The 25644-nt window shown below is 44.1% G+C and overlaps 1 protein-coding gene and 1 long non-coding RNA gene across 6 annotated transcripts in view; one reads left to right on the top strand and one right to left on the bottom strand.

Moving 5' to 3' along the window:
* LOC101918031 (core histone macro-H2A.2) overlaps nt 1-14270 on the bottom strand; it is a 28626-nt gene extending 14356 nt beyond the window's left edge. The window contains exons 1-3 of one of the 5 annotated variants that reach the window (XM_055820022.1): nt 13537-14269; nt 6846-6951; nt 6522-6749 (exon numbers count right to left, since the gene is read on the bottom strand). In XM_055820022.1, the coding sequence (XP_055675997.1) occupies nt 6522-6693 (172 nt within the window). In that variant the 5' untranslated portion in view covers nt 6694-6749; nt 6846-6951; nt 13537-14269. Of the gene's footprint in view, nt 1-6521; nt 6750-6845; nt 6952-12185; nt 12550-13379; nt 13507-13536 lie in introns of those variants that run through there. The other 4 variants (XM_055820012.1, XM_055820023.1, XM_055820018.1 and 1 more) reach the window with 4 other exon arrangements.
* On the top strand, nt 13195-24589 carry LOC129785788 (uncharacterized). The gene is made up of 3 exons (XR_008750023.1): nt 13195-13290; nt 15912-16012; nt 17940-24589. It is a non-coding gene; the product is annotated as an uncharacterized LOC129785788 (long non-coding RNA).
* Nucleotides 24590-25644: the final 1055 nt, after the last annotated feature.

Below are 25644 nucleotides of genomic sequence, written 5' to 3'. Positions count from 1 at the left end.
TTTAAAGGAGGAGACTGAAAAGTGATCCTGCATAATTCAGCTATATTCACCCCTGTGGGCCTGCAGGGCTGGAAGTTTAAGACCCTCCTCCCAGACCTCTGCCAATGGAGCTAACGCAGCAGCAGACAGCAGGAACAGATTGCCATCCATTGTGCAGACCAGTACAGAGCAAGAGGAGAGACCCAGGCTTCTCCGCTGGGTTTTGCAGATATGTGCTGACAGCAGAGGAAAATTGCATCAGGGAAGAAGGAAAAAAACAACAAACAACACATACTTACCTGTGTGGTAACTGCAGTTCTTTCAGATGTGCCAACAGGCACATCCTGCTACCTGTGTGCTCACCCCACTCCCCCAGGTTCTGTGTCCTTTGGCCAGTAGCATCCTGATGGTGCACTCAAATGTCCTCTGCCTAATGTTAAGAGCAAAAAATGCAGAACACTCAAATGCCAGCCATCTACCATGGGACACCAGGAAGAAGGGAATCCAAGGTAGAGATGATGCACGGCAGACTGTGGAATATGCATGTAACAAAGGGTGCCAATTATTTGCCTAGGTAAACAATTGCCTTACCTTCTTCTAACAATTGTTTATATGCATAGTTTTCTAATGCTGGAGGCAGGGACTCATAGTCTTAACAACATAAAATGGCACTTGCAAAATGCAACATCAAATCTAAAGGCTTCAGTTATCACATCCTCTGATGATAATAACAGATCCCTAAATAAACTGCTTTATATCTCAAGTAGAAACATCTTGACAGCTGAGGTTACCTAAACTCTAAGAAGACTAGTCTGACAATATAGGTCCCATAATGAAGTCCTATACTATAACAAGCTCTCTTGAAATTGGGCATCTTGATACTCTCAGACAGAAGTTGGTTTTACTTCACATGCTCTCAGCAGCTGGCATTAAGAATGAGTGAAATGTGAAATACTCGTGCCTCCCTCAAGATTCAAAGAAACAAAGATAGGTCCACATTGGAAGCATAACTTCAAATTCAGACATCTTCAGCACAGATGGCTAAAGGCAAACTAGCTTATCTATGCACTCCACAGTTTACCTTGGCCTCAGATAGACATTGAATTGCTGGTTAACAGAGTAATGCCTGGAACTATCCACTGACTCTACACAACATCTAGTATTTTTAAAAGAGCCTTTTCTCCTGATTGATAAGCACTCAGGACCAGGGAAGAACCTAACTGTCTCCCAACAGACACATGCAGGAGCCAAGCTATGACTTGAATGGGATTACATCTTCTCATCCTGTGACATACAGGAAAAAGAGGTTTCTTTGGCTGATGGATCAACAGATCTGGAGTGTCTGGGAACTAACAGCATCCTAGCCACCACAGCTATTCATTCAGCTGAGCTTAGCCTGCTTTTGTGAAGTGCTCAGCTGGACTGATAAGAAAAGCATATGAGAACTACTGATAGCAGAATTGGAAAGATTTCAGACAGGTTATCTTGGCTTTCCACTTCCCCTTTAGGATAAGTTGTGACAGTTCTTGTTACACTACCATGTTCAATTCTACCAATAATACCTTTGCTCTGAAAAGTTGTATCAGATGATGGAGTCCTTGGTCCTCAATTTGCAACTGGAAAAGTATCTGCTTGATTTGTCTCTTGGTGGCAGATGAGTACAACAGACAGAAGAGCATGCCAGCTGACGTCCTTTGAAGGAAGAAGTATTTGCTGGTGTTGTGTTCTGCCCTAATTTTGAGAAGATGACTTTCCACTGACATCTTCCATGACTTCCTCTGACCAGCACACCATTCATGTCTTCTTCTTCCTAATCAAAAGGCATCTGTATTCTCTGCCTATATTTTGGGAAGGTGCATTATGGGATGCATGCAGGTGATGTTTGATATAGATGATGACTGTAGTCAGCCCTGTGCACACTCAGAGCACAGTCTGGCATGCGTCCGTTGAAAAGTCCATAAATCCAATGGGACCGAGGCCAATTTTTCATGGAGATTTAACTCTGAAGCCAGTGGAGCCCAACACTGTTCCAGCAAACACAACCTTCTGGACAGGAATTAAGCTGCAGTTTTGCAGTATGATTTTCAAGCCTAACATATAAAACAGCATAGACAGATTATAAAAAAAAGGCCTTAGAACACTGATGAGATCATCTTCACATTAGCTCATCAGCTGAGGTAAAAGTACCTCTTCTTGAGATACACTGTGGTGATTGCTGGTATTTTAACAATGGGGTTGATACGCCGAGGTACAGATTTGGCATTGATAATGGCTGTGGGGTGCAGCCACAATCAATCTTGCATACAAAGGGAAAAAATGGGGATCTAGTAGCTCATGACACAGCACACACACCTAAGCCAAAAGGCAGCCTGAACCACATGGCAGCTGGGAATAAGGATCCTCAAGATGCATATGCACCAGATGATGCTAGTCAAGAGACTCAGTGCTTCAGGGCAACACAAATACAGGCCATCAGCAGACCACGTGCACTGTTACCACTCACAGAAGAGTCACTGGTCCATGCTAGGCCCTGGATGAATGCAACCACACAGCTCCGGTCCTGTTTGACCCTTCCAGCCTCATCCACCTTGCCCCTACCCCAGCTATGACTTGCCTTCCCAGCTCCATAGCTGATTCTCCTTTCCTTGAGAATCCACACCTGAGACTTCTATCTGAGTTGCCTTTCCCAGACAGCTTCCATTTCTCATGTCTGCTCTTCACAGCTGTAGTAATAATCAGGCTCAATCTTCCTTTCTAGGTTCTTCATTATGAAGACCCCCTCCATCCAGCCCTTGGCCTGTGCCCTATTTTTCCAATCTATGCTCCAGCTTCCCAGCAGGATTTCTGGACAGCCCTTGCCATTTATTTGCCCACTGGTCATCAGCTCAGCTGTGCCCACTAGCCAGATCCATCCTGGCTATGTCTCTAACATCAATATTCTTCTCCCATAACCATCATCTCCTCAAAGTGTCATCACAGATCTGCTCCCAGTCTCCTCCTCTGATCAGCATGGAACTTGTTCCCAGTCTCCCAGTTAATTCCAGCCTGCCCTTCCCACCTCACAGACAGTAAGCAGGATTAGCTCTCCTTCAATTCCTATTCATGTACTCCCTGCCTTTGGTCCCAGACCTCTTGTCACCTGCTTCTGTGCGGCTTTTGCCTTCACATCAGAGAACTTCCTCCCCTGTGCTTCCCAGTACCGCTGAGACCACAAAAAGCCTGCTCCCTGCTCTCAGTGCTGTGACCAGGAGCAGCCAGGAACAGCAGTAAGAGGGATAGTCCTTCTGAGCACCTGTAGCCATGGGCTGAAGTATGCTCAGCCGCTGTGTGGAGTGGCCCACATGCAGTCCTGTCACACATTGGAGCTGAGAGGTTGAGGCATGCTCTGTGGGGACAATGCATAGGCAGTCTGGGCAGCACTGGGAACTGAGAGAGGCTGGAGCATACTCAGCGAGGACCAAGTCTTCAGAGATTTTAGCTGTTAAAACCAAAGAAGTCTCTGCTGAGCATGAGCAACCTGTGTTTTTTCAGTTACAGCTTAGCCAAAGACAGTAGATTTCTCCGAGATGGCAGAGACCAGCAGTCCCCTTCCATAAAGCATCGAATTTATGCTTAAATGCAGAGAAGCACCCAGGTGTTTAAAGTTCTCATGAATGCTTTAACAAAAAAAATATGGTTCAACCTGCTTCTGTAAGACAGCTAAAGAATCAGACTCCCTTACTCCCACCCTCCTACAGTTAGCCTGAAGCAGTTGCCCTGTATGCAGTCTTACAGCCTGAGTAGCCACCATCTCATAGTTGCAAGTCCATAAGACAAAACTGGAATCTGTCACAGGAAGTATCAGATAATATTAAGAAAGTTACCAGTTTGACATATAATACCCTCTTTGACAACAGCCTTGGAAAACCACATTTCTAAATTTCTAAAGTTTCTAAAGGCTAACCAAAGACTGTATTCACACACACATATTAGGAATAACTAGATCAGCAGGGTTACATGTTGCAACACTTTTTAAATTAAACTATCCACCTTTGCAGTCTTTTCAAACAAAACTGGATAGAGCACAGAAACTTCGCTATGGGAAGACCACTATCCACAAGCAGTAACTGTTTGCTCAGAAACATTATTCTATTACAATATATACAGGGTTGGAGGAAGATAGGCTTCTCTCCCTGCTGAACCAAACAGCTTAAAATAGTATTCCCTTACAATTTATGTGGGCCCCCAGCCTACACCTCTAGCAATTTTCTTGCCTGGTTGACTACACACGCTTTTTTCCTAAAAACAAAGTGTAGGCCCACACATAATCTGCCATTACCATATTAATGATTTAAATTAAACTGCATTTACTAGCCATAAGCAGAGCAAAGATTTACAGCGTTCTAGTTCAGATAACAGGTAAACAGTGCTGTTTTTAATGTTATAAAAAGATGACCGTAACTCAGTCTGCATTACCAAAGTGCTGCATATACCAGATGTGCTGTTGACAATTTATTACTACACCTTGTAACAATTGCCACGGCTCAGAACAAGCATCTCCAAATGTTTATCCTAGAAACTCCTTTGAATGCTATGAATCCCTGTGGAGTGGGAAAAGGGAAAAAAGTATTCTTCCCCAGACTGAAGGTCAGCAGAGTCATTATGCAGCAAGCTACTCAGGTATAAAAGCTAGTGCAGTTTCCAAAACCCATGTAATATGGTTTTCATCTTGCAATACCCAGACATCCAGAAGTCTGAAGATGACTTTTAAGTGATTCACAATCAATGATAAAGTAAAGCAAACATATCTTGCTATAGAGAAATGAATATTTATGACATTCCTGAAGAGGCTTGAACCTCCACTAGAAAACATACAGATGCCTACAACAAATACAAGGTTTAAAATCACTGTGGTAGAGCAGGGGAGCTAGAAGAGCTATGAATTCTCTATCCTTCTCTCCCCCTGCTTCCCCCTCCCTACAGCCTCTGAAGCATCCCTGCCTAGTAGCACTCCATGCTACAGAAAGCTAAACAAGCTCTGCAAGTCACAGACTTCCCTGGTACCGCATAACCGCACCAGCTCCACTGAGATGTATTTCTGCAGATACAAGATTTAATTTTTAATGTATGAAACTGGATTGTACAAATATGAATACATGCATGTTCTTAATGAAATGAAAGATCTTCTTCAAAATCACTTAGACGACCGATCTTTCTCTATGATTAAATGATCTTAATATCAACATGTTTGTTCTTACACAGTAAAAAAAAATAAAATCACTCAAGTGGGAGAGATGTTCAACATCTTGGATTTTGATTCTGCTTTTCAGTGCTGTTATTGCAAAACCAGCTCCTTTTCTGGACTTATCTCCTGAAGGAGCACGGCATGAACATAAATACAAGCTTAAACATTTTGTTTACATTTCTTCCACATAAACAATACTTTTTCACTCCAGAAATAGCCTCAGAAAGAAACAAAAACAGACATTGATTCTCATCCTGCAATTAATCAGCACAGATGCTGCAGTTTCTGTAACACGGGATTAGACACCATCAGAAATTTAATTTTAATAGTGAAGTTACCAGATTTTCTCCAGACCTTTGAAAGAAAATAGTGCGTGAGAACAGGCTTTCATCTGTAAAAAAGACGATAATATTTCCATAAAGACTGGCATGCTATTATAGGGACAACCAGGCTCCATACAAGCTTCTTCAATGCCAGTTTGGCAACAAACTATGCTCCTGAAACATAACCCACTGAGCTAATTCCATGCTGGCTTGTGCCTCCTCACAGGTTCTCTAATGCACCTCAGTCTTGATCTGTAATACCTAAGTAACCTAAATCAGAATCCTCTCTGCACTGGGCATTATAGCAATTTGCTAAGGTGCTGTTTTCTACAATTAAATAAGAAACCGAGCAGACATGATATTAGGACAATCTGAAATATTACAATACATCACAGTATATTGTATCACCATATAGCACCTACCCCTTCCTCTTGAGGTCAATTTCAGAAAGGAAAGGAAAAGAAAACCCAGGGTATGTGGGAAGATTTAAATACTGAAACACTTTCTTTATACACTTAGGCAAGCCAAAAGGTTTTATAAAATACAAATGAACAACCTCCATATTTTGTAACACTTTGTGTTCTGCAAGGAGAAACGCAGCCAGTGAAGCAGTTTATTCACTGAAAAAGCACAACAGATGTACAAGGTGGGTTTGCTTTTCTTTCTCCTGTTATTCGCATCCAGGTGTATCAAAAGCCTAATTCACATCAGTTTTCTCTTGGACAGAAACTACCTAGATGTGACTCCTCACTCTGCAGAGCAATAAAAAATAATTCTTCCAGCTAGTGACCAAGCACGGTGCCTCTAAAGGAGAAAATTTCCATCTTCAGCCTTTTCAAGAAGCAAGTTAATCCCCTTAGCATTATAAGCAAATTTCAACAAATCCTGCAATGTCAGAGCCTGATTTTCAGAAGTGCTGAACATGTTTGCAAACCCATGGATATCCCTGGCTTCTGTGCGTGATCAGCACTTCCAGGATCAGGTTCTTGGTTTACCTGCTAGGTACTCTATGACGGCTGCCATGTAAACTGGTGCTCCAACACCTATCCGGTACTTGTATGTTCCTTTCTTTAAGTAGCGCATCATTCTCCCCACAGGGAAAATAACACCTGCCCTGCTTGAGCGCGAGAGTTTGGACATTTTCTTCTTCCCACTTCGGCCCGACATCTTGCAGCTTTGTGCTTTTCAATTTGCTGGTGATTCTTAACCCCTTGCTCCAAAAGCTGCAAAAGAAATAGGGTTGGTGTTCAGCATGCGAGAAACATCTTTACACGTTATCTTATTCTTCCAGAAAAAAAATCCAAACCCGTTCCAAATACCTCTTAAAGCTGACACATTATTCATTAAAAGCTGGATAACTTGAACATTTGCTATAACTTTTCTTCTGACTACTGCACTGTCAGTGCAGCATTATCACAGAAAAATCTGTTTGGAGAATATAAAAAAATATTAAACAATCAAATGCACATTAAATGTATCTTAAAAAAAATAAACAAAACATCAAACAAAAACCCCAAACAACCACAACCACATCACACTAAGGCAGACATCCGCAACATGGAAGATTTCCATGCTGACTGTTAAGTCAGCAAGTTATGAACAGCTGAGAAGTACTCACACAGCGGACAACATTAAATAAGCAGAAGAGCAGATGATGCTGTCACCTACAAGTAGAGGAAGTCATACTGCTTGCACAGGAGAAGGAAAAACCTACCTACAAACACACTGCCTCTTCACAGGTCTTTCATATGGGGAATTCCACATGCAGGGCTGAAGAGGAGAAGCAGGCAAGCAGCTGTGCTTCAGCAGCTCTCTCTCCATGCCGCTGTGGCCTCAGGAACTGAGCCCCAGGGGCCAGTTCACAGGCTTCATAATTCTCCACAGATCACTTTCACAGCAGCTCCTGGGCACCCCAGAAGCCTTCCTCCGGTGAGCTAAGAGGAGGTCTTTAATCTCTCATCTTAAAAGGACCAGTTTTTTCTGTCCATCAAGCTCCCTAAAGATGTGGTTTTTTCCCTCCACTAAGAGACAATTAGGTGTATACATAGGAACAAAGAAAACGAATCTCACATTCTCCTTGTTTTTCTGGCAACCATGAGATTGCAGGTAAACAGACGACAAACGCTGCAGCCACTCCACTTCAAAGTGCGCACGTGGTCATCGTTACATCCCTAGCTCTCAGTCAAATAATGGGGAAGTTTTAACTCTGTTTACAAAAAGTGTTTTTAACTCCATTTTGATAGTGGCCCTGGTGTCCTGATTATGATCCTGGTTACTCCTCTGAAGTAACCAAAGAGCATGTCTGCCACAGATGGTATTTCTGTCAATGAAGGCACAGCCATTTAAGTCCCAGTATTCATTCATCTCAATGAAACAAGGAAACAAAAGGAAAGAGATAATTTGAAAAACATTGTGATGACTTTAGGTGATACTGTTAAATTTTATCACAATCTGCATTTTAAATAGCCTTCAAAAAAAAAAAATTGACACCATTGCAAGCCCTTGGGAACAATCAACATTCATCCAAGGAGGGCACAGAAATCTGTTTTGGTCTTATCCTGCTCATTACAAAGCAAGTGTATATACAAAGAGGGTCACCTGTCCCATAAGAAGCCAGACATTCACAGAAACCAGCTCATTCATAATAGCCAAAGCCAAGGGTCAGTTTCTAGAATAACCTAACTTGAACGCTGGTTTTGCTTACAATATGAAGGAAATAAAATCACCACAGGGTCTGCAGTGATTTATAAAACCCTGGCATGTCCTTGTCTATCAGTCAGATATTTTTTTCTTTCTTTGTGTAATATATTACGTGGGCACAACAGCAAAAGTCGGAAAAGATTAAACCAGTAAACCTATCAGACACGGACACCTCAAAATTAATGTTGCTCATCATCCCACTCAAAGTTCCCTGGGAGCTGCCAGCCTAGATCACAAGTGGTGGTAAAAGAGTTCATAAACTGCCACTTACAAGTGCAGATTAAAGGCAACAGAAACTTCAAACAGATACAAGTGGAAAAAATTTCCAAGCAATCCAATAATTGCATCGATGCAGGAGTAACCAGTTGTGTAGGACAGGGAATATCTGCCAGGAAGCAGCTTTGCTTATTAGGACCAGCAGGTTACAGCGGGGGAAAAAAACCCAAAGCCGTTTTGAAAAGGCAAACCTTGCATCAAGGCGCATATAAGCAAGAGGACAGCCAGCGCTGAGCTGAGGAGCCACGTCCAACCACAGATACCACACTTCAGGCATGCGCAGCAATGAGAATCCAAAGGAGGTTGATAAGAACAATCAGACATCTAACACAAACTAAAAGGGAAGGCAAAAAGAAGTGGGGAGACATGATAATGGTCTTTGGAGATGTAAAAGGCTGCTTCAAAGGTGGAGGGAGTAAGCGTTCCCTGTAAGAGTACAGGACAAGAGCAGGACTAAAGCTGTGTAGCAGGGAGGAGAGTGGAACACTGGACATGGTCAGACAGGGAGATGGCAGAATCTTCCCACCAGGACAACTTTAAACCGGTTAGAGAACATATGTCAGAAATGGATCTGCCTTGGGAGTGGAGGATGGATGAGGTGATCTCTTGAGGTCCCTTCCTCCCAGCCCTCTTGCTCAATGAAATGCGCAATTTGTGATAAACACTTTATAAACTTGCAATTTCACATTACGCTACCAATTAACCTTTATAAAGTGTCCTTTTCAGTTCGTGATAACTGACATTCAAATTAATGAATAAACGTAGGCTGGGAATTAGGTTTCTAGCCATCAGGGGAGCAAACTTCTGCAACAGCCTTCTCTTATGAGTAATACGAGCAACAGTAACTCATTTTAAGGTGGAACTTAATAGATGTATGCACTAAGCTACAATGTGATTCCTGCAATACCAGCAGGACAGTTTCATCATCTGAGAGTTCAGTCCTGTACTAAAATCCCTACAGAGAACCATGATGAAAGAGTACACTACAAACAACCATGTATCAAAATCATATTAAGCAAACCTCTCATATATTTCTCTTGGAGTACCAAATCCCAATCACAGTGTAAATCACGGGGGAAAAAAAGCAAACATCATGAGATTACATCCACAGAAAATGCTGTAGTTGCACTTGATCTCTGCAATAGAAAATCGAAAGATATTTGTATAACTACACTGCTCTGGGGCATGCTGTTGCATTATATAAATTTCTGTTTAATTAATTACTTCTGGCTCAATCTTCTGTTGTCTCACTGAACTTTCCACCCCTGTCTATCCCTTTATTTTTCCCTTCTGTCTCACAGCAAGTCTCAGGCATTTTTCCCCCTGCTGCCAAGGCAACCTTTGGAATCCCAAAACATGTTTCCAAATACACTGCAGGTAACAGATCAGGTATGTTTGTGGAATTTTGTGAGAGCCTAAATACAAAAGAGGTTTCAGAACTCTGCTAATGTGCTCTCTCTCTCTCTTCTTTGCAACTTACATGGACCAGGAGTGACACATACAACAGTATGTTCTTGTCTCATCTTGTCTTGAATCCTACGGCAGGCAATCTTTGGCAGAAATCCAAGCTATGGCATAGTCACATCTAGAAGAATGTAACTCCTGTGGACCTGTACAAAGACATGTGGCATGCTGGGGTTGCCAACTATCTACGCTAGGCACCTTGGAAGGTGGACACTAAGGGAATGGTTCACTGGTTCAGGTGACTGTCAGTCTTTGGGATCTTGAAGCTCTCTTGCACAGAAGAGCTACGCCTGATCTGCAGCAAGGCCCCAGGTGTTCGGGCTCTGTGGGCTCATTCCTCTCATGGGCAGGGATTTGGTTTACCTTGCAGAATGCACGTCAGCTCAGCCCTGACAGTGTTATGTGGTGCACTCACCTGAACTCACCAAAGCTGCCAACAGCTGAAGAGCTACAAGTTGAACACTGCTGTCCCAGTTGTTCTCTTGATACAGCTAAGCATCAAGGGCTTATCAGCTGAGAAGCACTTCAGTCTATATTGGTTCCCTCACTGCCTGCTGATTAATTGCTTCTACGTTTGCCCTTATAAACAAGTCTCCATTAAAAAAAAATACAGCCATGCCATCTATGTGAAGCTCCTTGGTGAGTTAGAAGTGCGTCTATATCTGGCTACCATGACATCATGAGGCTTAGGCAATTTAAAGCAATTAATTTTTCCAATCCCTTAATTGGTCACGGCACACTCCTACTCTGCCATGATTCCAACATCCCTGTGTTGCTAGGGGGGATTTAGTAGCTACCAGATTTCCCAGAGCTCTCTACAATACGATGAAAATAGGGTAGAATTTCGCAAGATGGGCTTTCCTCTGTTGAGTTCTATCTTCTTCAGAGCCCAAAGCAACCAGCAACATTTTCCTTCTACCTGCTGGAAAAAGAGCTCTACCTCCCCACCTCTCTCAGGTAGGTCTGCTTTGGCCACTTGGGGAGGGTCCCTCTGTTACAGATGCTACCACCTTGTTTTCTTCCACCACGATTACCAGTAGAGGGTGATGACTGCTGGACACTGTAACAACAGACCACCCTGGGACATTCCTTTCACCATTGTGCAATTTGCATCACACCACATCCCAGTGGATCAAGTTTTACCAAAGCAACTGTAAAACCACTTCCCAGTTCTTCCTACACAGATGCTCAGAAGAACAAAATCTCATAATCATCTTTAGGTGGCAAGGACAGATACAAATTTTAGAAAAGTAAGAACAACCTGCAGACACAGAAACAGACTGCAACCTCCAAGTGAGCCTGAACTTGAAAACCCGGCCAGGAAACAGTTTCAGAGGTGAACATGTAAAGATCTGGTAAGAATGCACAGATGCACATCAGAAAGCTCAGTGCAGTACAAAATGCCTAAGATATACGAAATCTAATTTTTTCTTTAAGAAAAATCACAAAAAACAGTAATAGAAAAGAAAGATTAGTTTGCACAAGATAGCAACAAAACTGGTGCAACACTGGTGGAGAAAAGTAAATTCTGGCTGTTCCTCCTCACATCCCAGATCACACACAAGACAGAGGCAAGCTAACAGCTACACCAAATGTGAAACACATGCTAGCAACTAGTTATCACTAAATAACAGTGCAGTGATTAGGTAAATTCCTAGTCAGATTAAAACAGCTGGCATTGCAGCTTATCCTTTTGGACTTTACAGGTGGCCACAATGTCATCTGGCAGACAAAATTTAGCAGTGTGCCGAACGCCCTCCCTCAAACAGCCAAAGGTTTAGAAACAGCCATCACACTGGGAGCTACACCAGAAGCTCACGTGGGCTAACATTCAGGCACCGCTGGATGCCAGCCTTGGTGGCCTGGCTCACAGAACTAACACCCGAGTCATTGCAAGGCTTTGTACCAGAACCGTTTCTACTAAAATTATTCACCAATGATGCCTTGGGCACCATCCCCAGACGGTTAATACATACTTGGCATCTAGGAATCTTGACTTCCAAATATTGAGAAAACTGGAACTCAGCAGGCAAAGACTGAAATCAAGGACATGCAGGACTACCAACACACCTGCACTTTCCTCACCTCCAGCTGTTTGAAGAGTGAGGAGTTGACAAGCAATCCAAAAACACATCCAGGGGTCAACTCAGACTGCACACTCATATACAAATGCCACTTTATGAACATAACTCAGAAGACCTAAAGCAGGAGCTTGTTACCTCAATAAAACGGTAAGGCACAGCCGATGCCCTATTGCACAGGGCTACTCAGTGGGCAAGTAGTACGCCACCCGGATAGACACAGAATGCGTTTCTACTGGAAGAAGCTTCACGGGCACACCAAAGCCAAAAGGACCCTGGGGTCCTACCAGAAGCAGCTTCCCCTTGCAAATTACCGAGGCTGACTGCCCGCGGCACAGCACGGCTCGCAGACTGAGGGGATGGGCCTCCATATCGACTCAGAGTCTTCTTCTGACTTTGCTGAGAGCTGCTGAGCTCGCAGGGGCCAAGCTGATCACCAGCAAGCCGCGGAGGCCGCCTCAGAGACCACCCGGCCGGGACCGCCAGCTGAGGCGCCGCGCCGTTGCCTAGACACATCCGCCCCGCCCACTCCCCTCCTCGCCCCGACGCGTGCCCCCATTGGCCGCCCGCAGAGCTGAGAGCACCGCCCTCCTCGCCCGCTGATTGGCCAGCAAGCCGAGCCCACCTGCACGGGCGGAGGCCGCAGCGGAACCCGGGCTCGGAGGGAGCGCACCGATTGGCCGGGAGCCGGTGAGCGACGGGAAGGCGCCGGGGGTGCGAGGCGGGGCCGCGTGCGCGCTCCGCTGCCGGCCGCGCAGGCGCCCTGAGGCGCGGCGGAGGGGGGGAGTGGCCGCTGGCTTTCCCGCGCAAACGCTCCCCCCACCCTCCCATCAGCGGGCTCGCTCCCGCCGCCACGGAGGCTTCGTCCGCTGCTTGCGAGGGGCGGTGGCGGCGGTCGCCGCCGTGAAGCGCGTCTCCCGAACGGGAAGCGCTGCGGCTTCGCCGGGCTGCGGGACGCAGGGGGAGGGAGGCAGCGAGCCGGAGCCGCAGGCGCGCGGGGCTCGCGCGCAGGCCCCAAGGAGGCCTCGCGCCCCCACGCCCCCCGGAGCCGGCCCCGGGCCCGCGCGCGCCGCCGCCGCCTCGCGCCCCAACCGTCGCCCGCGGCGGTTCCTCCCCACAGCCGCACACCGCCCCCCCCCTCCCCCCCCGCCCCCTTCCCCTCACGGCGGCCGGCCACTAACCCCGGCCCCGGCCGGTCACCCCCGGCAGCTGCGGAGAAAGGCAGCAGCGGCGGGAGGAGGAGGTGGGTTGGGCGGCCGGGAGCGGGGAGAGGGAAAGAGAGGAGCGGGCCTCGCCGCGGCCCCGGAGCCCCCGCGCCGCCGCTCCCCTCACCTGCCGGCGCCCGCCGCCGCCTCCTTCTTCTTCTCTTTCCTTCCTTTTTTTTTTCTTTTTTTTTTTTTTCTCCCTCCCCCTCTTTTCCTCCTCTCCTTGCCCCCCTTCTCCTCCCCCTCCCCGTCCCTTTTTGGCTCCCCCACCCCCCCACCCGCACCCTTGCTCCGCCTCAGCCGCCGGCTCTCTTCCCGTATTGTATGTTTCAATGGCGATGGCGGCGGCTCCTCTTGAGGGGGGGTGGAAGGGGTTTCCTCCTGCTCCGCATACCGCCTCTAGGAGGAGTCACTGCAGCCCGGGCCTGCAACAACCCCCCTATCGCTGCCGCCCTCCCAGACATCGCGCTGCTCCTCCTTGCCCGGGCCCCAGGGCTGCTGCTGCTGCCGCCTTACCACAGGCGCCCCCTCCCCGCCTCTTCCACCGCTTCCCACCCCACGCACGCTGAGGGGAGAAAGGGCTACTCTGACCCCAGGCCCCAGGAGCTGCCGAGCTTGCATTCGTCGGGAGCATAAAGGGAGAAAGCCCGGCTTCCCATCCTTCCCCTGGTCACAGGATGGAGGAGTTTGGAGCCGCAGAGGTTTCAAGGGAGTCCCAGCTTGGCTAATGCTCGAGGATAGGTTTTGAGGCATCCTCCGCCCACCCTGCCCGGTTTTTGTCTGGAAGGGAGCCGCCCATCCCTGCATCCGTTAGGCAAGGTGACCTGCGCGTCTTGGAACGGTGCATCTAATCCAAATGTTCCAGCATCCCCAAACTGGCTTAAAACGGCCGTAACAAAGAGTACTGGCAGCTCTTTGTGTTTTGTTGCATTGGAGCATTTAAGGCGTTCACAAGCTTTTCAACTTAGCCAGGAGAGCTGCAAACTTAACTCGCTTTATAAATGAAAGCTGAGGGTTTGGTTTTTGCTTTAGTTTAGTGTTGTGTATTTTTTTTTTTCCCTGCAGTTGCACGGGTGCAATAGCTTCAGCTCTGAGACACGCAATAAGTGATTGTATTACAAGTCTCACAGTATTATCTGTTGGCAGCACTAAATACATGATCACACAGACTGAAGATCACTGCAAACAGAAAAGTGGAGGGCAACACCTCTTAAGCTGGTCTGAGTGATTTTTTTTTAACATAAAATCGGGTTTATATTGTCATTCCTGTACAAACATTCTGCATCGTTGCACTGATGTCACTTGAAAGTTATTTGGGGGCTACTGTAATGCACCAGGAAGTACAGTATGAACCCAGACCGCTCCAACTCAGGTGCAATGTTACTTTAGGAGGGTGGCTGGGAACAGAACAGACTGATAAAGAGGCATCCATGCTTTCAGCTTTCCTTTTGTTGCCGTAAAAAAAATCATAAATGTTCACTGGCTTCCTGGAGTTTGGTTTTGGCTCTGCCAAAGTAAACTGTTGTGTCTGAATAGAATAGCATCTGGTAGGGAAAAAAGCGATGAAGAATTCCTGCAGGTTATATTAACTGTGGACCACACCATCTCCTGAAGAAAGAGGGTGCGAGCTGAGAACCTAGGGTTTTCTCAGCTGCTCTGTGACCCTGGGTAAAGCATATTACTAAATGTGGCTGTGTTTTGACTGTCACTAAAATGGAGATAAAGATACCATTGCTTTTTTTAAAGAAGCCATTCAATGAATAAGCGATGTAATGCATTTCTCTGGATTAATGCTTTGGAGTCTGTTCTCTTCTGCACTTTATTTTGAAAAGAATGTCAAAATGCTTTGAAACCAAAGGAGGAAAACTCACATGTATGAGCCTGAATTATTTTATGTGTAATGGGAAGCCTCACTTGGCTCTTCCCTGTTGAGACTTAGAACTTAGCAAAGGAAAAAAGATACCTGTAGAATTGTAAGTGTATTGAATCATATTGGGAGGGTAGAAGGAATACGAATATTTTGGAACTACTAGGCATAAAAATGAAAGACAATGTAAAATCCATGTGAAAAAGTAGGAACAGTATTGACATTTTTCTATTTCCAGATACAAATAATTGCATCCAATAATCCTAGCTATCATGCATGTGGTACATAGCTTTGTAATTAAAAATAATTTGAGAGGAGGCAAACCAAGCATCACAATTTTTTGAAAACATTCCTGATATGTTACAGATTAACATCAAATAGTTGCTATGTGGTAACAACACAAACATGTAGGAGGTCTTTAAGGGGAAAAAAATATGACTCTGTATGAGACAAACTTTCAACATCAGAACAGCTCATTCTGTTTACAAAAATATTTTTCTGTTTATAAACAGCATTCTCCTTACATTCAGACATACTTTCAGATTTAATTTTGCGCTTGTCACATCCACCACATAGATGTGTACCATTCAGATGGATCAGGTGAAATAAATTGATGTAAGGGTGGGGCTCCTCTTCACATTTGCCTTTCATAGTATGATGTGGTTGTCAAATGTTACAGCCTTAGAAGAAACTTCCCACATCCAGTGAGTGCGGGGCTGCGGCCTCCTAATACAGCTTTTGTGTTCCCTGAAATAAGAATCTTAATTCCTGCAATTTCTTCTTTATCACCAGCACCAGTTTGTTCTACCAGTTTTCACAGCGTCAGTAAGGACAGTACATCCCAGGAGTGGTCGGTCCCTGAGCAAGTCACTGCACTACTGGCAATGAAGCAGGTATGAAAGAAGGGAACTATTTTGCAGCTGGTTTCTGCTGTTGCCTACATTATTTCTGTGGGGACTGAAGCCTGGGAAGAGTTTCTGTGTTTGGGGAAGCAGCACCAGCATGGAGAAAACACAGATACTTAGCTACCCTTGATAGCTAAGGAATTGTCATTGACTCACAAACCACAACATGGCTTCCCCACAGTAGGAGACTGAAGGAAGCAGAAGTGCTAGAGGAGGGGAGGAAATCTAAGACATTCATACTGTACCACTGGTTTTAATTTTTTTTAAGTCAGTCATAGATGTCTGAATTTAATACTAATACTCCTGCTTTTCTGGTTTTTAATTGTCCCACTATAAAGTACATTTCACCTCTGTCTTTCTCTCTCCAGTGGATACAGCTTGTCCTTAACCTAAACGTTAATAGCATTATATGTTTATGTTGTCTTAAGTATTTCTGGAAGATTCTGAGTTGCTTTGTGACACAGGAATAAAAAATTTTTGGGTAGAACAGATCAGAGCAAGGCAACATTTGAAAACAGTTACCACATGTGAATTATTCTGCAGTAACTGCAATTTTGGAACTGCCTGCCTTTTTAGAGCAGCTGTGATACATGGGTTGTCCTCTCCAGCTCTGAGTTCAGTGTTGAACACTAAGACTGCAATGGAAAAGTGGTAAGCAGCAGGTCACCTAAACCACGTGGTGAGGAATGTAATGCAGAAGATGGATGAAAGATTTTTGGTCACAGTAGCTGTATGTTCTGGCCATTTAGATCTGGTTGTTCAAGGGAGAATTGTTACCAACTAGCATTCTTCAAGACAAAAATTTGCAATGCTGGATTAAGAGAGAGCTTTTCCCAATCAGCAGAAGTGGATCTGCCCTCACTAGGTTGTGCAAAGACCATCTGCCGGTTGACTTCCCAGTGCAAATACAATCTGTTACGTTGTCAAAATAAACAACATATCTATTGATGGAGCCTTTCTAGACTGCTGACTGCCTAACTCTAGCTATTGGGAGAACAGCCTGTTTATGGCACTCTCACTTTTGGGCAAAGCTGTTACATCTCAAACATTGTAATGAATATTTCATAGCTTCAGAACCAAGAGATATGGCTTTACTCTTGCTTAGGCTGGCAGGCATCCAGGGTCATCCTGGCAGCACACTAATGTCAAGTACTCCGAAAGCTCTCTCTTATGGGTGTATATAATCCAGAAACTTTATCAAATCAGTGTAAGCGCTGTCATGTCATTAGGATAACCTAGTATGATCAAAGTTGATGTGTGTATGTTATGGCAGTAGATAACAGATGTAATAGAGTTCTGCAAATAATCTATATTTCTGTAATGACTTCCCCCCCCTCTTCTTTGAGCTGTTTTTTAATCCCTCCTCCACCCTCCGTACTGCTTATGGGGTTATTATACTAGTAGGTTGTGTACAATGAGCTTTTCTTCTTAAAGCTAAATCCTAACTTTTCAAAGAGTTCTCTTACAGTAGCATTTTTAAAATTAGATCATCCCATCTACTTCAGAATTAAACTGTTTTGTGTGTGTCAGATTCTGACATGGTGTTTAAGGTAGATTTAGATAGTTAGGATGTCTTCAAAAGTCACAGGTTAGGTAGCGCGTAAGCAAGGAGAGAGGTCTTTCCTGCTCGTACACTGACAGATTCTAGAAGTCAAGTGATGCTTGTTAGCTTAAAACAGAATAATTAAAAAATTAAATGTGTTTCCATCCTTTTTTTAAAAAAGGAGTGTTTTGATCCTTGCTCCTTATCCTTAAACATACCAATGCAGACTGCAGAAATTATTGTCTTGACTCAGTTATTTCTTAATCATATAAGTAAAAATACCAATTTAATACAAATATTTGAATGGTTGTGTTTATTTACAACAATCACTATTTTTTTGGTCAAGTGGAGATTTATGAATATATCTTTCAGAACTGCAGAAAACAGAATAAGAGAACAAAACCCAGAAAGAAGAGCAAAGATGGAGCACCATGTCATTGCACTGTTGATCATCAAGTCACTCATCTACAGATCACTTCAGATCCATACTGCAGGCTACTTTCTTAGCAAACTGGCATATCACATACAACAAGATCAATATTTCCCACTTCTCACAATGCTGCAAAGGGATTTTTTTTATAGTTACATCTGATCAGTTTTTCCTGTGCTAGTAAAAGATGTTTGTCCCTTTGCACTTACACTCTTTGGTATAGTTTGGAGCTCTGACACATATTTTCTTTCTCCTCTGGTGACATTTACAAGAACACTATCTTCCTGGATGGGACTATTAAGCTCCATGTTCTTTTCAGAGAAACTTCATGGGACAGGACAGCACTGCTTGTTTGTCTTGCTTTCATAATTGTTCCCAAGTTGGGTTTAAAACAGTCAATTTACATTGTTAAAATAACTGATTGTTTTTTCCAGAGTTGACTAAAAAAACCTGACTATTTTTTTTTTTTTTACAGAGCCCTCAGGGGAAAAAATATATCTAAAAGTCTCAAACTGTGACCTATAAATAATAAATGAAGATGCATAGAAATAAGACTACCTTTGGGTCTCATGTTTGTCTGACACAGTATGCAGCAAATCTCCAAAACTTTTATTTATTGCACAAGTGCAAAATTTTACTACTCTTCCAGGGTATAACAATATATATCCAGAAGCCATCATTTTTATAAAGCAAGAGTGACCTTAAAGCCTTAAGGAATGATAGAAATCATATGTTCCAAACACATTCTCCTTTCCAAGTTGGAGCATCCAAACACACTCATTTTTCTATGTAGCTTAATGCATCAGTCACTGTTAAACATCCAGATCCTTGAGGATTTCGCCTCATGATCCAAGGCTCATTATATCTATACCCGGAGGAGGTCAGGAGCGAGAGGCACTTACTTTTGCTGTCTGGCAACTCAAGAGCTAGAGGTTTTTCAGCAAATCACTTTCATCTCAAGGAACCACCACTGCATCAGTCTACGTGTGCCCTCCAGGCTAAGGCAGAAACAAACCCAGGCGTACGGGAGAGGAGGAGTAAATAGCAGTCTCTAAGCAGAGCAGGGAAGGAGAGATGGATGTTCCTGGAGCTGCCTCTTTCTCCCCTTTGGCTGCAAAAGAAGCCAAGGGAAACTTGCTCCAATGTAGATATCTAAAGTTAGATGAGAGGAATCTATCACCGGGGTATATGCAATCAGCGCAGTAGGTGTGGTGGCATTCATTCCAAAGGTACCTTCCCCCTTATTACCATGCCTTGCCAAACCCAAGTCAGCAGGACAGATTCTGCTATGCCCGGACCATTTGCCAAAGGCTCAGTCATCACATTTGTTTGGGGGGGTGTCATCCCCACCCATTAGCAGGGATTCTTAGAATCTCTTAGAAACTGAGCAAACATTTTACTTTAGATGGCATCCCTTAACAAACAGCTGCCAGCTATTGGCTTTTGAGATAGATATATGCTGCTTTATTGATTCTCTGAAATTTGAGGGAAGTAAGACAATACACAAAAGCTGATCATCAGGATCATTTCAGCATGAGCATAACTGGAGAGTCTGTCTCTCCTTTGGTCTTGGCTCTGTCCCCTCTGTTTGCACTCACTCGCTGTTCCACAGTTTGCGTAGCTTTGTAGTTTATGGTTGATTAATTCACGTCTTAAGAAAGATCTCCACTAAGGCTATTCATGCAATGGGAGGGTTCAGGCTGTCTTTCTCCCAGGCCCATTCCCCAGTGTCCAGTAATACCGCTCAGCTGATGCCTTTCCCTTATAACAGGCACCAAGCAGGACTCTGTCCTCTATCTGGCCGTTTATTTTCATAGACCTGGGGATAACAGTATTTTTGAGACTTCTGTCCCTCTGCCAAATGGGTTGAAAATTGCCACTTAGTTTCGTCATTACTGGGGCTGGCTGGCAAACAGCAGATGGCATGATTGCCTTAGGATAGTAACCTAAAAACAATCCCCAAATGGAAAGACGACATTTAGGTGAATTTATGGTTTATTATTATTTGCATGAGCTGTCATTTACAAAAGACAGAAACTACGTAGTAAACAGGTATTTTTATAAAAGGAAGAAGAAAATATGTACATCAAACGTAACAAATGCAGATTGTACTGGAATATATATGGCACTCAAGTTAAAATAGAAACCTCACTAAAAACATTGACACAAAGGAGTAAAGATTCAAGTCAAGGCATGGGGAATTCATCAGACTCCTCTCAGAAAACGATGGGATGACATTTTAAATATGGTATCATGTTTACCATTGCAACAAACAGCCAGCCCAAGACATTTTTACATTTTTCATTACTTCTTGCCTGTTTTTTTTTTAGACCTCTGGTTTTCCAAAAGTCCATTCCCCAAACTAACTTCCTTCTGGAATCTCTCATCTTTATTCCCGTAATGATGTAGTGAATAGGCCACGATATTCAAAACTGCATTATCCAGCTCTTGCATAGCAGTTTTCATCATAATATAAAATATTGTCTTTATCTGATGAATGGATACTGGGTGATTAAACATACAAAATTTCCATCTTTTACAAGAAGGTAGAAATGCTTTAAAAGGCACTATAATTAAGCAGCAGCTTACTTTTACAAAACTGAACTTTATATTCTACTGAGCAGCGATTCAGTTCTTTAAGTGTACACCCCTAGTTTCAAGGAGAGGGGTGATCTCATTGAAATCACTGGATTAGTCAATGGACACAGGAAATAAGTAACCGAGGCACAAGTTTTGCTCCGACATAAAAATTCATAAGCTATTTTTCATTCATACAGATGGAAATCATTTAACTGAGTCCCTTTCCTCATACATGTTAAGTGCTTAATTCTTTAGTGTCTTTTCAATTTTTATCACACTGAGAAAAGATTTGGTTAAAACCTTAATAGTGGAAAAAATATAAAGAAAAGCAAAATAATTACAATATTTCCATTCTGTTATGAACCATAACTCCTTATGGCACAGCTATCTACTTTTCTAAAATATGGCTAGAAATAGTCAACATAGATTTTAGAATTTCCAGAAGTGAAAGACAAAAGAAATCAATGTTATATTTTCAAGTAAGAAGTGGAAAATAAAAAGCAAATGCTCATTTTGGCTGAAGAAGCGCCTACTGAGGTTGAGAAACTTGTGGGAAAGAACAGCCCTTTGTTCTCTTCATTCTAGCAATTATTTAATGTGGAATTTTCTTGAAGGCCGAGAAATTCTAAGTAGCTAAACTATGTCAAAAGGAGTTGAAATAATGTCTTAGAATCAGCACAATGACAGTAATATTTACTGGTAACACAAAAGTATATTACAGCACTTACATTAATGAATGCCAAGTAACTGGATATTTACTATACAGGCTGAAAAGTTCAATATAAAAAAAAGGTGTAAAAAGTGTATTCAGATTTAAACATCTCAATCAGTGTTTTATAAGAGTTACGCAGAAACAATGCCCTGTCAAGATCTACTCACAACTCATCACTTTACTACAGGTATATTAAGTATTGTACATTCTATGCCACCAAAGGAAAAAAGAAAGAAACAATGAAAAAAAAAAAAAAAAAGTAAAATCTTTCCTGTAAAATTCAAGGAAAACGGATATGTAACAGCAACACATTGCTTCAGAAATCATTCTCCTGCAGGGATTAGGTCATTAATGTTTGACTGATGCTGGCTGATGAGCGGATCTCTGACAGAAAGTATCCCTGTATCAAAGAATTTGGTGTCCAGATCTTATTAAGATGAGAAACAGGGGCAGTGCCAATGATGCAAGCATTCCAGCTGTGGGGAAAGCACCTCAGTAAGGGGGTTCGCTGTTGCTCCGAGGACTCTGAACACTAAGGGAGTATCTATTTGACACCACACAGCTTTCTTGGTAGAGCTGACTCATCTGGATGGGGACGCTCTCCTGCCCACCTCGCAAGCCAGGGCATCGAGAGCAATGCCTCCACCCGGCATGGCGTGGGGCTGGGGAGATATGCTCCACTGCGGGTTGCAGGCTGCAGCCCGGCACGTTGCATTGGCACTGCATTCCAGATCAAAGGTGTGGCTTTTAAGCAAATTTCTTGGTTGTGCCCATACACTGTGCTTTGGCTCACAGCACAAAACACTCTGAATATACCAGCTGGGCTCCTTCTGGATGGTTCTACACCTGGGTCAGGGCAACCCCCACTATCAATAGAGTCTGGCCAGAAAATGGACTGAGAGCAGCCCTGAGGAGAAGGACTTGGGGGTGTTGGTTGACCAGAAGCTCAGCAAGACCCGGCAATGTGCCCTTTCAGCCCAGAAAGCCAACCACATCCTGGGCTGCATCAAAAGCAGCGTGGCCAGCAGGTCCAGGGAGGCGATTCTCCCCCTCTGCTCCGCTCTGGTGAGACCCCACCTGGGGTACTGAGTCCAGCTCCGGGCCCCCAGCGCAAGGAGGACACGGACCTGTTGGAGCGAGTCCAGAGGAGGCTGTGAAGATGATCAGGGGGCTGGAGCACCTCTCCTGTGAGGACAGGCTGAGGGAGTTGGGGTTGTTCAGCCTGGGGAAGGGAAGGTGCCAGGGACACCTTACAGCGACCTTTCAGTACTTAAAGGGGGCTTATAAGAAAGATGGGGACAGACTTTTTAGTAGGGCCTGTAGCAACAGGACAAGGGGTAACGGTTTTAAACTGAAAGAGGGTAGAGTCAGATGAGTTAGTAGGAAGGAATTCTGTACTGCGAGGGTGGTGAGGCACTGGCACAGGCTGCCCAGAGAAGCTGTGGATGCCCCATCCCTGGAAGTTGAAGGCCAGGCTGGATGGGGCTTTGAGCAACCTGGTCTAGTGGGAGGTGTCCCTGCCCATGGCAGGGGGGTTGGAACTAGATGTTCTTTAAGGTCCCTTCCAACCCAAACCATGCTATGGTTCTATGAAACTGGACCAGAAGGCAAACTCCAGAAGCACATTTCATGTATCCAAACCACTAATGACAGTGGTTAGTCTGTCATTAACCACTAGGCCAGACTAGAGCAGTCAAAAATTAAGCCTCCTGAAACAAGGTAGTTCTTTGGCAGGACCCGTTTTGTTCTTCAGACCTACTCTTCTCACACTGCACCAGCAGGTGCTGTAGAGATGGCCTGTAACTTGGATACTGCAAGTTGTACTGCTGAAGAGCCCACGACATCTGCAAGATTTTCGCCGTAAGTCAGAAACTCCCTCCCATTACTGTGCTGTTCAACATCTGGAGTCAATTTTACATCATTAAAAACTCTGAGAACGTTGCAGAGTCAGGCCATTTCACCCTGCATTAAGGGGATGCTCTCAGTCCTCCTTTTATCGGGGTGGAGGGGAACACTGCACTGACGATGTCCTGCCCCAATTTACCCTATCTTTAAATTTAAAATGGTGAGGGACAAGGAGGAATAATAGAGAAATGCTGTTTGGTTAGAGATGTGGAAAGAGCAGCGGAGGGCAAGCGCTGCTGCAGCTGAGGAGGAGCCTGGATCAGGGCCCTGAAGGCCTCTGCTGTGGTGGTTTGTGCTTCTGCTCCACCTCCTTCCTCCACGCTGGCTTGGGCCCAGGCCCACGGCTGGGCACGCTCCTGCGGCCGCGCCAGCGTTCCCTTCTGCGCCCCTGCCTTAGCGAGGGGCTGCTTTTCCAGGCAGGCCAGTTCTCAGCAGGGGCATTCCGTGACCACGCAGGCGCAGCCAAGGGAATGGTAATGGAGAAAGTAATGGCTGAATGGCCAGGCACCAGGCACAGGGCAGGGGTCTGCTTACGGTGGCCTGTGCAGTCTCGCTGCCAAATGGCCATTTCTCCTTTTCATTTGCACGGTACTGCTGCAGAAAAGGCCGTGGGATTTAAGATCACGTGCTCCCTTTGGAAGGCTCCCCAAAAGGGTGAAACTGCTTGGTCTGTGGCACTGCTGGTGGTGTGCTGCATCAGGGTATAAGCAAGTCTTTGCAGGAGAGTAGAAGGGAAGATTTACTGAAGCAATACTTTGAAACACTACTGTAAAAAAACAAACCAATGGAATTATCATAAAATGGAATTTCGCCCCCCAGCAAACCCCTGCCAGAGACAATGGACTGACAGCGTGCAATGGAAAGCAAGAATGCAAGTTCCACTCCACAAGTTTCACAACCAGTCCTCTCATACCTACCATTAATATGTCTAACCTCCTAAACTTTTGCGACAGCAGTTCAAAGTCATGTTTTGCAGAAAAAAAAAAAAAGTTCAGCAGGTTTTTCTTTTAAAAAAATTCTGCAATATTCTGACTAATTTTGGAGTCTGTGTAAAAAGAACAGATTTGTTTAATAACTTCAAAAAGCAAACAAAATTGTAAGAAAGCTGCAAATCTAAAGTGGTCTTGCTGCCTAACATTTTAAACAATAGAAGCTTTACAGTCAACTCCAAAAAATATCAACAAACATCTACAATCTTAATTCATGTTTTGCTGTGATGTTTTCATCAGATCAAAATGTTTGACAAAGAAGGGGTACTAGAAGGGAGTAGGTATAGATAATAAAAGTTAGTAGAAAAATGATCAGAAAATTTTCTGAAAATGCAGAAAAAGTAGCCATTTTGTCTGGGACAAAGGCATCTGGAAGCAATAGGGACAAAAACAGGGGAAGGGGGGGCAGGAACCCCAAACCAAAAAAGTATAAGAGAAGGGGAGACCCTCATCCAGCAAAGCATTGGCACGCAGGCTCAGCGTGAAGCAAAGCCTAAAGATAGGCTGGAACACAAGCGCATTGCTGGATTTAGAGGGAGGAAAACACTTACAAGAGACAACAATACTTTAGTAGGTACCTACCAAGAGCTTGCTGTTTTCAAGAAAACGTGTTTCCTCTAATTGTTGCTTCAGAGTTTTCTAGCTAAGCCTGAGATTTTGGGCTGTAGAATGCTGCTGAAAAGGACACAGTGACTCTTGCCAGACTAATTGCTTTACAACAGACCACCTAAGATTGGAAGAGACTGTTTGCAATCAACTGGTCCCTAACATAGCCCTTTTGAATTCTGCAAATGTAAATGGAGTTTTTGGAGAGACCGTTTTGTCTGGGAGAGGTCACTGGCACCTGGTCCCTCAGCGTGGCCTGTGTGGATATGTTTATCTCCACTAAAAACTGCTTTGCCTATGGAAAGCACCATTTTACTACTGAACTTGGGGAGAAAAAAACATGACAGGAATGTCCTTAGGACATTTTGGGTGAGGAACTTGAACAAACTTATTCAAAAGCCCATTAAAAATACTCCTAGAAGAAAACAAGAGCAAACAAATCGACCCCAAAAATCATCAGTAAGAAGAAAAGGATAATAACGTTATCAAACTATATATATAATTGTTTTCATTAAAAAAGAAGGAAAAAAGCACACCTACCGCCTGCAGTTCTGGTCAGGTTCTCCCTCCTCCCCCCACAAAAGTAGTAAAAATGAAAAATACAAATAAAATAAATTAACCCTTTCATCACCCTGGTTCCTAACTGAAACAATTTCTTCCCCTATTACTGTAGTTACTGCATACATCTGTTAGAAGTCTTGAGAAAAAAACCAACCACAAACCACCCTGCAATTCTTCAGGTGAAACTTAAAGTAGAATTTTTTCCCCGGCTCTTTGTAATCCTGGAATTATTTGACCAGTAGACTTTCCCTGCACTAGTATGAGGATATGGGTGCCAGGTACCGGCATCTTTAT

Source organism: Falco peregrinus, chromosome 1, assembly GCF_023634155.1.
Source record: "Falco peregrinus isolate bFalPer1 chromosome 1, bFalPer1.pri, whole genome shotgun sequence".
NCBI lineage: Eukaryota > Metazoa > Chordata > Aves > Falconiformes > Falconidae > Falco > Falco peregrinus.
The sequence above is the reverse complement of the archived record's forward strand: the minus strand, read 5'-3'. Positions and strand labels throughout refer to the sequence as shown.